Raw genomic sequence first — 15,570 nt, forward strand, 5'->3', positions numbered from 1 at the left:
AAGGACAAACGGACAGGAACCGAAGGGTCCGCCCAGCAACCGCCAGGACAAGACAGGCTAAAGCCGAAGCCAATGTAGCCACCACAGGAAGACGGACTACAGTTCCGGTGTGGGAGATTTAAAAGACAATCCTGACCAAATGGTAGTCCTCCCAAGTTACCGAGAAGGTGAATCCAAAGCAGAAACATTGCCTAAAATGGAAAAAACGCAATCTGCACCCAGCGGGAGGACAGAAAACGGTAGACCCGGTAACTAGGCACACAGCTAGTACAGCCAGTGTGGACAAGGGAGACTCAAAAGGAACACCAGAACCATCCACATGAACAACCATGCTTTCCCCAGAGGGAAGGGCAGTGAAGGAACAGCCTCTGAAGCGTGGCCGGAACAGACGCCACATCGGAATGATCTGTACCGAGTGGGAGCCAAACAGAGCCGGCGAGAAAAGGCAGGCGAGACAGAGGCCGGTATAACACCCTCCAACCGAAAGGGGGAGTGGGCAACAGAGAGGCCATAGGACAGCTCAAAAGCAGAACACCGCTACACAGAGACGCCCGGTTCACCGCCTCGCAGAAGGCGAATACCCTGAAGAACCCAAGGTGGAGGTCCCCCAGACCTGTATAAGCGAGCACCCAAGAGAAGTTGGGTGACCTTCCCAAGAATAGCGGCCCGAACCTGGTAGCAGATCAGACTGAAGCACCGAGGGCGCCAATCCGGAAAGAATCATACCACACTGCACCCGAAGAGGAGGAAATGGTATTAGGCGAGGGGACCGTAGTCCCGCCAGAGCCAACATAAAATGCGAAGGGCGCTGCAGACAGCGCTCTCGACCATGTGACCACTAGCACAGGGAAACAATGCCGCGGAAGGACAAATGGGCCAACGAAATGAATGAGTACCACCCAGCTCTGTGCAGTAGCGAACAGTAGAGCCCGTCTACTTAAATATAAGGTATTCATTTGTTGTTTATTGGACAACACCTTAGGCTTACACAGATGGACAGAATGATCTCCTTAGAGAATAGTGCAAGGCTTGCGGCAATCATCGTATCCCAAGAGAAAAAGTATGTCGCAGGAGGAAAGGAGGCATACGTACGAGTAGCCCCGTAAGCAGTGAGAAGGCCAACCCACCTACGGGACGAGAAGGAAACAACGCACAAGAACGTCCGCTCACTGCAAAAATATATCACTCAGCGAAGAGGGCCAGCCACAGAGTGCCACAGTATCTACGGGAGTGCAAACTGAAAGGAGTTATGCACAAGACTAGTATGGTATGCGATGGAACGCAAACTGACCGCCCCGAAAAAGGGGGGAAATGTACCTGGCAAACTGCAGTGGGCAAGAATGCAAAGGCCTGCCCCAAAAAGGGGGTGATGCCCAAGGCCGTACCTACGTCAGAGAAGTAGGGCATACCATACTTCGCCCAGAAAGGCGCCATGCACATGGCCACACAGTATCCAGCAGGAACGCAGGAGGTCCACCTAGTGAAAAAGGGGGGCATGCACAGGGCTATCTTAGCATTAAGTGAGTGTGCAACAATTCACCCAACCCGAAATTTCGTGAGAGTGTAACTACTCCGCCAATGAAGGGGAACATGTGCAAGTCCAGTACAGCACATACAAGGACAGCCTTGAATCTTGTGAGCGTGCAAAATTCCACCCATGGAATGAGGGGTGGTCACGCACAAGGCCAGCACCGTATCCAATGGAAGCGCAAGCGTTCCACCCATGTTAGAGGCCATGCTCAAGGCCAGCAACGTATCTGGTGAGAGTGTAGTATGCCGCCCAGAAAAGGAAGGGGGGGGGGGGGGGGTCATGCACATGTCCAGCATCGCATCCAGGGAGAATGCGAGCAGTCGGTGAGAAAGTGTGTATGCCACCGAAGGAGGCATGCCCATGGCCGGCAGCGAATCCAGTGAGAGTGCGTACACCGCCCACAGAAGGGGGGTCATGCATATGGCCGGCCGCGGATCCAGAGAGAGTGCAAGCACCCCGCTATGTATAGGGGTCATGCACATGGCCAACAATGTACCGGCGAGAGAACAACCACCGACCGAGGGAGTGTATGTATGCCGCCACCCGGGAAGGAGGCATACCCAAGGCCGGCAGTGAATTCAATGAGAGTACATCATACCGCCTATGTAAGGTGGTCATGCACATGGCTGACAGTGAATCCAGTGAGAGTGCCGAATGCCGTCCACAGAAGGGAGTCATGCCTATGGCAGGCAGCGAATCCAGTGAGAGTGCCGTGTTCCACCTATGGAAGGGGGGCACGCACATGGCCAGCAGCGAACCCAGTGAGAGTGCCGTGTTCCACCTATGGAAGGGGGTCGTGCACATGGCCAGCATTGTATCCGGAGAAACTGCAGTAGGCCGCCAATGAAAGGGGGATCATGCACAAGGCCAACCCGCAGTTAGGGAGAGTGCAGTATCCCGCCCAGGAGGGGGGTCCTGCACATGGCAGGCACCATAACTGGAGAGGGTGACGAATGTTGCCTACAGAAAAGGCATGCACTTGACCAGCGCCGTAGCGCGGAAAGGGCAAGAAAACCACCTAGAAGGGGAAAAAAGACCCTGGCAGCGCCGCAGCCGGGGAGCGCGACACCATGCCGCCTATGGAAGGGGGGCATGTATACAGGCAGCACTCTGAGATGAGGCTGCAGCGTCCTGCGCAGCCCACAAGTCATATATATAATAAAAACTTTCTTTTTTTTTTTTTTTTTTTTTTTTTTAACACACAGCCTCACTGAGGCAGAAAAAAATAAAATAAAAGGGGGGGGCCACCTACAGGGCACAGATCCACCCATACAGGCTCATCGGAAGCCGGCCTGTACCCAAAGGGTTAACAGGGATCCGGCCTGGGGGGCGGCACTGCGATCCTCTGGGGGCGGGGGAACCTCCAGGCGGGAAGAATTCGCGCCTGGAGAAGTTCCAGCCCCCTCCAACAGAGGCCTGAATTTGCGGCCTAGTAGCGTGAAGCTGGGGCCTAAATTTTTAGCGGCGCCCGGCTGACCGGGGCCGCACAGTATTTAAAGTACCGGCCGGCCTACGGAGCGGCACATACCGGCCGCGGGTGCCCACCCCGCGGGCCGTAAGAGCCGGGGCCTAAATTTTTAGCGGCGCCCGGATGACCGGGGCCGCACAGTACTTAAAGTACCAGCCGGGCCTACGGAGCGGCACATACCGGCCGCGGGTGCCCACCCCGCGAGCCGGGGACCCGGATAGAGCGGGATCGCGGCCTTGAAGTGGAACACAAGTTTTGTTCCGACGGTCGGCCGGGGCTGTTGAAGCGCTCATTTTGCAGGCCACGGTGCCTAGAACAGCGCTCCATATGGCCGGCAGCTACAACCTCCTTTCCCCTGGAACGGTGTCCGTGAGAGTAGGGAGGGTCAGTGGCAGCAAGGCGCGGGCCCTCTGGCCCTGAAGTAGTGGCCGGTAAGAGGGAGGGGGACCCTGAGACCGGGTCTGTGAGGGTGGACGCCTGCATAACCCCTCCATCAGGGGCAGCTAGTTGCGGACCTCCGCAGCTCCCTAGGCATTCTTCTTGTAGGGAGAAGGGTGCCAATGTCCTGGAGGCCAGGAGAGAGGGAGCAGAATGTCGCCCTGCGACAGCCCAGGAGCCAGCCTAGGTCTAGCATGGGCAGAAGGGTCCATAGGCCCAGTATAGGGTCAGGCACGCAGGAGACCGGGGGGGGACGGGGGACGTAGGGCTGGAGAAGCCTCTCTCTCACCATAGTCGTCTTCACCCTCGGTCCGTTCCAGCAGGGTCGCCCCTTCAGCTACTGGCACCGTAGTGGCAGGACGCTGGGAGAGGGACTTGGCGTGCGGGCGACCCTTGCGCTGGCGGGATGTAGGGGAGCGAGGCTGCCCTGATCCACCTTGCCTTCTGTGGGGGAGGCAGCAGTGCGGGTGACCGGCACTGGCGCAGCTCAACCCCGGGAGAACAGAGAGGTCTAGTGCGTCTCTGTTATCCCTGATGATCTGGAACAAAAATAAAATAAAAAAGTAAAAAACTAAAATTGAAACAAGGAGAAAGCAGCCCTGCAGAGCAGGGAGTGTCTTGCCTCCTTGGACACTAAGCAAAAACTGGCAGTCTCTCTCTCCAGGCTGAGGGTATAGCTGTGGAGGAGGGGCTTAACAGTCTTCACTTAGTGTCACGCCTCCTAGGGAGATGAGCTATACCCAAGGTCTTCTGTGTCCCCCAAGGAAACTGGGCGAGAAAACAAGAACAAGGAGAAACACAATTTGAAATAAGTTGGCGGGAAGATCAGAAGCAATGTAAGAAAATGGTATTTTACTGAAGGAGTAGTAGATTCTTGGAACAAACCTCCATCAGATGTGGTTGGTAAGTCAGCAGTGAGTGAATGTAAGCCTGCACGGTATAGACCTATATCTACCCTATAAAAAGGTAATAATATGAGGGCAGACTAGATGGACCATGCAGTCATCCTCCTGCATCCTTCTTCTAGGTCATCTCTTCACAACCAACATTATCTCTGTGAGTTGCTCTATTTAATGGGGGATTATTTTAAATTCTATATTGATAGAAAGCAATTTTTGGTTTACAAACTTTTTGGAAGTTTTTATTTTTATTTGGCAAGTACAATACCATTAGAAATAAGATATTAAAAGGGGTTATCCAAGAGTATAGTGTCCCCCCATGTGCCGGGCCCCCCACAGGGAATATACTTACCCCCCTCCCTACGGCGCTCCTGATCCCCGCACCGCCGCTGCTGCTTCTCTCTGTTCCCCGGTGTCGGGGGAGTGAGGCAGCCAATGACAGGTGGGGATAGTCCCCATTCCCGCCTGTCATTGGCTGCTCCCTTCCCCCCCAACATCAGATGTTTTCATCAGTGCACGGGGAGAAGCAGCAGCGGCGGTGCGGGGACCAGGAGCGCCGCAGGGAGCGGGGTAAGTATATTCCATGTGGGGGGCCCGGCACATGGGGGGGACACTATATACTCTTGGATAACCACTTTAAATAATGTCCTCCTGTAACAGCAGAGAGATGAAAGTCATCTCATTGCTATTTTACTGCTGCTGTGAGGAAAAGATGTTATCTGCTTGCAGAATAGTAGATTGTAGAATTGGGATACAGAATGACATATCTATTGCTCGAATGATTGGCCTATATAAAGATGCCCGCAGAAGAGGAGTGCAGTGTCATGTGTGACGCTCTAATGGAGTCAGTCATTCCCCTTCACTTTCTAAGTGAAGTTTCTGACTGAGAAAGACAAGTGAGGATGTTTGCTGCACTAATCTGCACATCCCGGTACAGCTCACATGATCACCTGATCTAATGGTAATTCACACCTGCTATAGATCAGAGTATGGAAGGTAACTTATTCCATATTATAGTAAGAAGTCATCTGCTCCATCTGCAGTGTTAGGGTGAAGGGCGACACCCTGTGGACAGTCCATATAATATACACAATATTCGGCCCCATTCACACAACCGTATTTCTGGTCTGCATCCGATCCACATTTTTTTGCAGATCGCACAGGGGCCCATTCATTTCTATGAGTCTGCAAAAATAAAAACGGCCAGCACACCATATGCTGTTCGCATCCGTAGGTCCGTTCCATTGCACCTGCAAAAAAGATCAAAATGTCCTATTCCTGTCCATTTTGCAGACACGGATAGCTATTGTTACAACGGGGCTACACACCATGTGTTGTCCGTATCCATATGTCCGTTCTATTGCACCAGCAAAAAAATAGAACTTTCCTATTCTTGTATGTTTTACGGACAAGGACAGGACAGTTCTCTAGGGCAGTGTTTCCCAACCAGTGTGCCTCAAGCTGTTGCAAAACTACACCTCCCAGCATGCCCGGACAGCCTTTGGCTGTGCGGGCATGCTGGGAGGTGTAGTTTTGCAACAGCTGGAGGCACACTGGTTGGGAAACACTGCTCTAGGGGACAGGACGTTCCGTTCCGCAAAATGCACACGCCCGGTATCTGTGTTTTGCGGATCCACAATCTGCTCCCAGTAACTCAGGGGGATGGTGCGGCGTGCTGTGCTACATGGTTTGTGCAGCTCTCATTCACTGCTATTAGAGTTACAGAACCAGTGGGGTGCAGCCTGCTCCGCCTTCTCAAAAATTCTGACTAGGCCCATAAATACCAAGGGAGACCAACTAACTATACAGGTGAAACTCAAAAAATTAGAATATTGTGCAAAGATCATTTATTTCAGTAATGCAACGTAAAAGGTGAAACTAACACATGAGATAGACTCATTACATGCAAAGCGAGATATTTCAAGCCTTTATTTGTTATAATTTGGATGATTTTGGCTTACAGCTTATGAAACCCCAAAGTCACAATTTTGAGGTCCCCTTTGCTCAGGGGATATGGATTAATTAGCTGACTAGAGTGTGACACTTTGAGCCTAGAATATTGAACCTTTTCACAAAATTCAGATTTTAAGCTGCATTAATGCAATTCCTTTTAATTTGCATTACTGAAATAAATGGACTTTTGCACGATGATCTACTTTTTCGAGTTTCACCTGTATATTAGAAGCCGCAATAATGGCTTACTGCCTCAAAGGAGCTCCAGGCATGGAAGCACAGGCACACGCCACAGGAAATTTTGCAGACGTAACCCCAAGTTAGGACCTACCCCCCAAAAAATCTATTCTGTTTCTAATCTTAAAGAGGACCTTTCACCGATCCTGACATTGTGAACTAAGTATCATGACATATACAGCGGCGCCCAGGGATCTCACTGCACTTACTATTATCCCTGGGCGCCGCTCCGTCCTCCCGTTATGTCCTCCGGTATGTTCAGGGACTTGGTTATAGTAGGCAGAAACTTAGGGGACTTGGTTATAGTAGGCGGAGTCTGCCCTTGTCCTGTGGGCGTCTCCTTCTCCTAGGCTGAAGCGCTGGCCAATCGCAGCGCAGAGCTCACAGCCTGGGAGTTTTTTTTCTCCCCGGCTATGAGCTGAGTGCTGCGATTGGCCAGCGCTACAGCCTAGGAGAAGGAGACGCCCACAGGACAAAGGCAGACTCCGCCTCCTACTATAACCAAGTCCCCGAACATACCGGAGGACATAATGGGAGAACGGAGCGGCGCCCTGGGATAATAATAAGTGCAGTCAGGATCGGTGAAAGGTCCTCTTTAAAGGAGTATTCTGGAAGGTACAAGTTATCCCCTATCCACAGGATAGGGGATAACTATCAAATCGGTGGGGATCCTATCGCTGGGACCCCACAAATCACGAGATTGAATGGTGCAGTCGCACACATTTCTATGGGAGTTCCGGAGATAGCTGAGGACAGCACTCACCTATCTTTGGAACTCCTATAGAAATGAATGGATTGACTGCGCGCAAGTGTGACCGGCTGCTCCGGTCATTTTAGGGGAGAAGCAAGTGGCCTGCAGGAGGTACGAGGCCCCATTATCGTGACTAATGGGGGTCCCAGTGGTAGGACACCCACGGATCTGATAGTTATCCCCTATCCTGTGTATAGGGGATAAGTTTTACCTACCGGAATACTCCTTTAACACTGTGCCTAGTGGTGCCAGTGATCACAGCAGACTTTCCCCACACTAGCTATGAAATGCTACCTACACAGCAGAAGAGTAGTACCAGCCCTGTAACAACATGAACACAGAACAGCCATATAACTATGCCCACTACACAGAATTCCCCATAAAAAAGTTGTTTTTGGTGTAACAATGCCCAAGAAAATAGGCCAGGTGCAGTGCCCCCCTTATACACGGGTGCAGGTGAATGTGCAGAAGATCCACACAAGTTCTGTGTGTTCCGCACTAAAAACCGTCATACATAACTGCCGTTTTTGGTGCGGATTTGACGTGGTTTTGCGGCAGATTTCACCCTTCCAATGAAAAGGGTAAAACCTGTACAAAAAAACAAAACAAAAAAAAAAAAAAACGCAAACATAATTGACGTGCTGGACATTTCTAAATCCGCACGGCAGGTCAATTTCTGCACAGAAAAAAGCAAAAAAAAAGGAAAGCGTACATGAGATTTGTGTCATCTCATTCACTTTGCTGGTACTGTATTAGGCTACATGCACACGAACGTTGTTTGTTTCCGTGTCCGTTCCGTTTTTTTGTGCAGATAGGATGCGGACCCATTCATTTCAATGGGCCCGCCCAAAATTTGGACAGCAGACCGTGTGCTGTTCACATCAGTATGCTCCGCAAAAAAAAAAAAAGGAACATGTCCTATTCTTGTCCGTTTTAGGCATTGTTACAATGGATTCGCAAAAAAAAAACAAAAAACAGATGGCATACGGATGTCATCCGTTTTTTTTTTGAGGATCCGCAATTTGCGGACCGCAAAACACATACGGTCGTGTGCATGTAGCTTCACGCTGCAGTTTTTCTGCATGAAAACCATGCATAATCCGCATCGTGTGCAGGTGGCCTTTATCAGTAAGACCTTCCCTACTTACATAGCTCAGTTTCATGACCATTTTTCACGTTACTCCTACATGAGTGAGAAATAAATATCCTTTAATTTATGTGTTTGGAAGTCTTCCAATTATATCCAACACTGTCCTTCATGTAAGAGAAGCCCTGGGCCAGCACTGTACAGAGGACAGCGGAAGGCCTACAACTAGGTAATACATACACATAGACACCATGTAACACCAGCTGATATTTCATTTTCTTAATAACTAAACCCAACTGGTAAAGGATTTCGAGGTTTGGAAATCCTAATAATACAGTGCTCTAAAAATATTCCCATGCCAGATTATGGGGACAGTCATGTAGGCTACATGTGTGTGGGTGTACACACATACTCCTGATGCTGGCACCAACTTGGGGACATCGAGAAGAAGGGCCAGAACATAATGAAGGCCCAGGTAAAACCACCACCAAAAATGACCAGTCCATGACCAGTTTAACAGCGTTACTTTCACATCAGCGCTTTCCCTTTCCGTTATTGAGATCCGTCATAGGATCTCAATACCGGAGGAAAATGCTTCCGTTTTGTCTCCATTCATTGTCAAAGGGGACAATAGTGAACTGAACGAAACGGACGGCACCAGAATGCATTCCTTTCCGTTTGGTTGCATCCCCATTGCGGACAGAAAAACGTCCGACGTGGGACGCGGAGCAAGATGGATCCGTCATGACACACAATGTAAGTCAATGGTCCGTTATTGACTTACAAAGGTTTTAGTGATGGATCCGTCTTGGCTATTTTAGAGATAATGCAACCGGATCCGTTCATGGCGGATGCAGCCGGTTGTATTATCCTAACGGAAGCGTTTTTGCTGATCCATGAGGTTTTATTATAGGCAAATGAGCCTCTAGGAGTTCAGCTTTCTCTGCAACTGCAGTGAAAACATCTTCACGCCTGTTCCTGTCAATCAAACTGTAGAGGGTGCGGAAGTTGCAGAGAGAGCTGAGCCTCTAGGTGTAACGCCAACGCCCCCGTTGCTCCTAGAAGCTCATTTGCATGTGTTGGCACATATGACCATGGGACCAACACAGCTGCAAAATGCACATGTAACAGGTCAGCCAGTTTTATAGGTACAAACCTGCTTTAATCCTTGGTCTTGGTTTTTTGCCACCATAATGCGCTTACCAGAAATACAATTACAACGTTACCAACATCTCTTTCCATAATTCTTACCCAGTCTGAGAACTTGATATGGCTGAATTTTTATGGGCTGGAGAAAATGTCTGCAGACGGTTTCCTGTCCCTGCGGCGCTTGCTGCAGGCTTTCCGGAGGGTATACCTAAAGGACACAAAATAGCACATCAAACAATGCAAGTTACGATGCCAGTGCACAGCTAGTAAGGGCTGGGCAGGGTCCAACACCCCCACTGCAGAGATGTAATATCCAGAAGTAAAAAAGGCAGCACTGGTTTAATCCAAATGCGACGTTTTCCCTGAAGTAGCCCTTCTGGAGCATGCTTTTTACTTCTGGATATTAAAAAATAGCACATCAAGAGGCAATGGCAGAATTGACGCCGCCAATTGGGGCGTGTTGGACTCCACATAATAAGGGTTTGCCCTTTTTGTGTTTTTCCTGTTTTGTTGCATGGGATTTTGTAGGGTCGGCACCGTTTGATTTACACACTATGGGCCAGATTGCGTACACGGTGGCGTACACGAGGCGATGATAACACAAGGCGTGCTTTTGGATGCCTAGCATGACGAACACCTCGTCATAAATTAGGCACAGATTTCAGTGTTCTTCTAAGCCAGAAAAATGGCGTAGAAGGCGATAAATGTGGGAAAAGTGGCGAGGCCGGAGGAGAGACAGCACAAGTGCAATGGAAAAAGTCACAAACATGCAGTTTGTGATATTTTCACTCCAGAAAACTAGCACTTTTTAATGCTAAACTCCCCCCTATGTCTACCACTTTGAAAGTCAATACTTTGTGGAGCCACCTGTACAAAAGATACAAGGAGAAGGGACATGCTTCCAGTGTGAGCTCCGACAGGTAAGGGCCCCAAGATAGAGAGTCACTGGTCACATCCGGTTGTGCTGCACAACGCTGTTGTAGGCATGCAGATAAGGCTACTTTCACACTGGCGTTTTGGCTTTCCGTTTGGGAGATCCGTTCAGGGTCCAAAACTGAATAGTTTTGCCCTAATGCATTCTGAATGGAAAAGGATCCGCTCAGAATGCCTCAGTTTGCCTCCGTTTTGTCTCCATTCCGCTTTGGAGACGGACATCAAAACTGAGCCAAACGTGTCATAGAAAACGGATCCGTCCCCATTGATTTACACTGTGTGTCACAACGGATCCGTTTTCTATGACACAATAAACCGTCTTGGCTATGTTAAAGATAATACAAACAAACAGATCCGTTCTGAACAGATGCAGATGTTTGTATTATCTGAACGGATCTGTCTGTGCAGATCTATGACGGATCCGCACCAAACGCGAGTGTGAAAGTAGCCTAAAACCACCAGTGGAGATAACAGCAGTTCCCTCCTGCAACGGGACTTCTAGGTGAATCCCACACGAACCGTGAGAGGATAAGGTAAAAAAAATAAAAATTGCACTAATTTCCACATTTTATTAAAAATAAATGAGTGGTTTCCATGTCCATATAGTTGATCCGTAGCAGAGAGAACATGTCCTATTCTTGGCCACAGAGCCATTGGAAAAAAGCAGGGCTGTGGAGTCGGTAGATAAATGTTCCGACTCCGACTCCCCGACTCCTCTGTATTAATATGCGAATGTATTTTATACATTCCTTGAGGGAAAGAAACGCAACCTACCACAGGACTACTGGCTGGGAAGCCAACAAGTTTTTATAGCCTTAGCTGAATGACAGCAGTTTTTCCAATGGTTTACAGCTTCAGTCTTGAACTATTGGCCCTCCATTCCCTTCACTTATACAAGTGTCTCACTCTCTAGTCCTGCAAAAAACATATTTATTTAATCCCTTATCAGTGAGAGGCGAGGTTACACATGGACGCTGCGTTCCCTGTAAAAGCAGAACACAACACTATGGAAAGTACAAGTATTGCAGCTCCTAATTGTGCGTTGCGTGCCATATAGTGAAGCACATGAAAAGCATGCTTCTTCACCATCACTTAACGTGTTCGTTTTGCGGTTACGTGAGGCACTGCATGCATTGGTCTTTATTCTTACAGTAGAGAAATCATTAATTATAACTTTTTGTGAATTGGGACATTTAAACTTGCTTTTTTTTTTTTTATTCCAATCTAAATTTAGTAGGAGTCTGAGTCGGTGCATTGTTTGCCGACTCCGACTCCAGGTACCCAAAATTTCCCCCGACTCCGACTCCTCGACTCCGACTCCACAGCCCTGGAAAAAAGTATGCAACACGGATGTATTTTGCAGATCTGCATTTTGTGGACCGCAAAATCCATGCGAACGTGTGAAGGCAGAGGGAGAAATGAGTGGCTGAAATGTGCGCTCCTTTGTAAGGACTGCAATAATAAAGAGTCAGACACGCGGAACAGACACTAGGACCCGATATGATATGATAAAGATTACACACAAAATGTCATACCTGAAGCCGGTTTACCCAAGTTAGGTGGCTGAGGTAAGCGGGAATTTGTTGTGGTCACGGAGGCCGGGGAATTAGTCTTCTTGAGTGAAGGGGGCTTCAACTAGAAAGATGCAGTGAGAAGTGTTATACACAGAGGTCAGATCGCACCATTCCTACCACAAGTATTCTAGCTTCTGCAAATAAAGGTTATGTGTGTGTATAATGAAAAACTATACAATATTCCAATATACTATCTGCATAAAATTCCTTGTGATTTTCAGGATCTCTGCTTGCTGTCATTAAATAGGCAGATTTAGCAGTGATATTTCTGCAGGATTTCGGATAGGTTCACGTTTGCATTGTGGCTTCCATTTAGAATGGAAACCACTTTCTGCCAGATCTGTCAGTACAATGACATTATTGGCGACCATTGGAAACCATTCCCTCATAATAGTTCTCTCAGGTCTGCCCAAACTGTCAATGGATATGAAAGGGCATCTGTCAGCAGGTTTGTCCCTATGACACTGGCTGACCTGTTACATGTGCGATTGGCAGCTGAAGGCATCTGTGTTGGTCCCATGTTCATATGTGCCCGCATTGCTGAGAAAAATGATGTTTTTATATATGAAATGAGCCTCTAGGAGCAACGGGGGCGTTGCCATTACACCTAGAGGCTCAGTTTTCTCTACAACTTCCACGATGCTTTCACTACCTGGCCCGGCCAATCAAAGTGGAGAGGGCATGGCAGTAGCAGAGAGAGCAGAACCTTCAGGTGCAATGGCAATGCCCCCGTTGCTCCTAGAGGCTCATTTGCATATATTAAAACATAATTTTTCCCAGCAATGCGGGCACATATGAACATGGGACCAACACAGATGCCTTCAGCTGCCAAGTGCACAGGTAACAGGTCAGCCGGTGTCATAGGTACAAATCTTCTGACAAACAACACTAATTCTCCCATCTCACACGTCTGAATCTGAGATGCGGGTACTCAAAGTAAAGTCATTTTCCCATTTGTATCATTCTGAGCATGGATTTTTACAGAATTTTTTCCCACTAAACCATATACCAAACATCATGTTCAATGTGATAGGTTCCCTTTAAAGGTTCGCCCATCGCTGATTTATTACCGGAGTCCGAGCAGCTGGTTTCGCCTTTGTATCTCCACCAAGTTTGCCTTTATTGGTTATGCGAGCCGCCTGTTCCTTGCAGAAGCCGATGTGCCGGTCTGCGGCGTTCTCATTAAACCTCCGCTGACAGTACGGGCACTGAACATAGTCTGAATAAATAAAGCAGTAAGAGGACAAGCAGCGTCAGCGTTATTCATAGCCGGTTTTTTATAAAGAAAAGGTTTTCGGATTAAATATGGATGAGGCCACAGCTCAAGTTATGCGCAAAAAAAGCAGTTCTAATGCAGAACACACCAGGTGGGCCAAACTGACTATGGGGAACAAAATATGCCTGAATATTTCTTAAAGGGATTATCAAATAATAATAATGATGACCTATCCTCAGCACGATTTAATAGATTGTCAGGGGTCGTCTAATACGGGGAGCCGAGCTCTCAGCGGCTATGCTTGGTATCGCAGCTCAGCCCCATTCACTTCACTAATATTTGATCAGACCCCCACCGATCTGATATCCTGAGGAAAGGTCACCAATGTTTATTACCGGATAGCCTCTTTAAGGGTACTTTCACACTTGCGGCAGGACGGATCCGACATGCTGTTCACCATGTTGGATCCGTCCTGCGGCTATTTCGCCGTGCCCCAGGGCCGCCGCTCCGTCCCCATTGACTATAATGGGGACGGGGGCGGAGCTCCAGCGCAGCACGGCGAAAGCCGCCGGACTAAAAAACCTGACATGCAGTAATTTTAGTCCGGCGGCTTTCGCCGTGCACCGTCGTGCTGTGCCGGAGCTCCGCCCCCGTCCCCATTATAGTCAATGGGGACGGAGCGGCGGCCCGGGAGCACGGCGAAATAGCCGCAGGACGGATCCGACATGGTGAACAGCATGTCGGATCCGTCCTGCCGCAAGTGTGAAACTAGCCTAAAGAGGTTATCCCACAAAAAAGTATTACTATGCAATGAATAGGGCGTTTCAAAATGTAGCATTATTGCAATATACATACAATAAAAATATTCCGTTTTTTATGCACATCCCACTTTCCTCTCTTGTAGCGCCTCCTGCTGCTGAAATTGTGGTCCATCTTTGTCTGCATTCAGAGGTGGACAAACAAGCTCGGGCACTTCCCTGCCTTCTTCCCCCTCTCATCTTACGGAGAAGCGGCCCAGACACCTTCCATTCATTCATCCCTACTTCTGAATTCATTGACATACATCTACCGATATCTCTCTAGACAGTGAAGAAGGAAATTGGGAGACTACATATCATAGTGCTATAGATTAGTGGCATCGCTGGAGCTGTGTGCGAGGGACTACTTTCTATCCGGGGGAGGAAAGGGTTAACCAAAGCTGCCTGCAATGCAATCCTGGGAGATGCAAGGTGTGTGACTGCCTCGTGTGATGTAGTAGGATTCATTAAACAGAATTACATTTTGGATATACCCAAGTCGCAATATTTGGTATGAGAGGATGTCATGTCTAGGAATTCCTCTGCCTGGAGTGTCCTGATTGTGCCCAGATGTATACTAGGAGGATATGTGAAGACATAGGGCACAATCCTATTGGCTCGCTTGTAGGTTTAGGTTGTAAGGGTGACACCCAGGTTTTTGCTAATATAAGTTTTTTCTTAGCCCTTTGGAAGGGGAAGAGGAAGACTCAAATACCACCAAGAGTCACGTCTTCTCCTTCTGTTACTCCTAGATTAAAGGAAACCTGTCATCAACTTTATGCTGCCCTCACTGAGAGCAGCATAGAATAGTGACAGAAATGCTGATTTCAGCGGGGTGTCACTCATGAGCTAAAAGTAAGTGGTTGCCGAGAACCAGCCTCATAATCACTGCAGCGAGGCCTTGATAAGAGTCAAATCTACTGGAGAAGAGTCAGTTATTCCTAATCTCCTGCTCTCCCTGCCCATCTGCTAATTATTGGCAGTTCTCTCCTAGAGAGAAAGGGAGAAAACTAGGTAGATAACTGCCAATCATCAGCAGGAATTCATGAATAACCAGGACTCTTCTCAGGTGGCCGGGACTCTTTTCCAGGCCTGGGCTGTAATAATTGTGATGTTGGTTCTCAGCAACTTTTTACTTATAAATGACAAACCGCCGAAATCAACTCACCTGTCCCTACTTTATTATGCCGTTAGTGTGATGACAAAATGTAAGATTTGGAGCATTGCAGACACGGTTAGATCCCTTGTTTAGAGATCATCCAAAAATTCTACTATGCCCCCCTACAGAAAGTGACCAGAGCTGCAAATAGACCCTACGTTTTCTTATCCATAAATGTAATATAACAAATGCGTGTATATGTAATATGTGTATAGTATGTAAGCTAGGATGCATGGGCCGGGTTTACTAACAGTGCTGCACTTTGCCTTTGTTTAAGAATACGAATCACAGTGTTACTATTAGACAAATTTACTATTCCGGCTCCTGGACCTTTATAAACCTGGAGTATCTTAAAGGAAACCTGTAATCATGAAAAAT

General features: G+C 48.3%; 1 protein-coding gene across 2 annotated transcripts in view; it reads right to left on the reverse strand.

Annotated features, from left to right (window-relative positions):
- The window catches only part of ZC2HC1A (zinc finger C2HC-type containing 1A), a 69,178-nt gene that overhangs the window by 32,309 nt on the left and 21,299 nt on the right, over positions 1-15,570 (reverse strand). For both annotated transcript variants that reach the window (XM_040432216.1, XM_040432217.1), the window contains exons 5-7: positions 13,091-13,239; positions 11,982-12,081; positions 9,616-9,721 (exon numbers count right to left, since the gene is read on the reverse strand). In XM_040432216.1, the coding sequence (XP_040288150.1) occupies positions 9,616-9,721; positions 11,982-12,081; positions 13,091-13,239 (355 nt within the window). The remainder of the gene's footprint in view (positions 1-9,615; positions 9,722-11,981; positions 12,082-13,090; positions 13,240-15,570) is intronic.

This window comes from Bufo bufo, chromosome 5 (genome assembly GCF_905171765.1).
Source record: "Bufo bufo chromosome 5, aBufBuf1.1, whole genome shotgun sequence".
In the NCBI taxonomy this organism is placed as follows: Eukaryota; Metazoa; Chordata; class Amphibia; order Anura; family Bufonidae; genus Bufo; species Bufo bufo.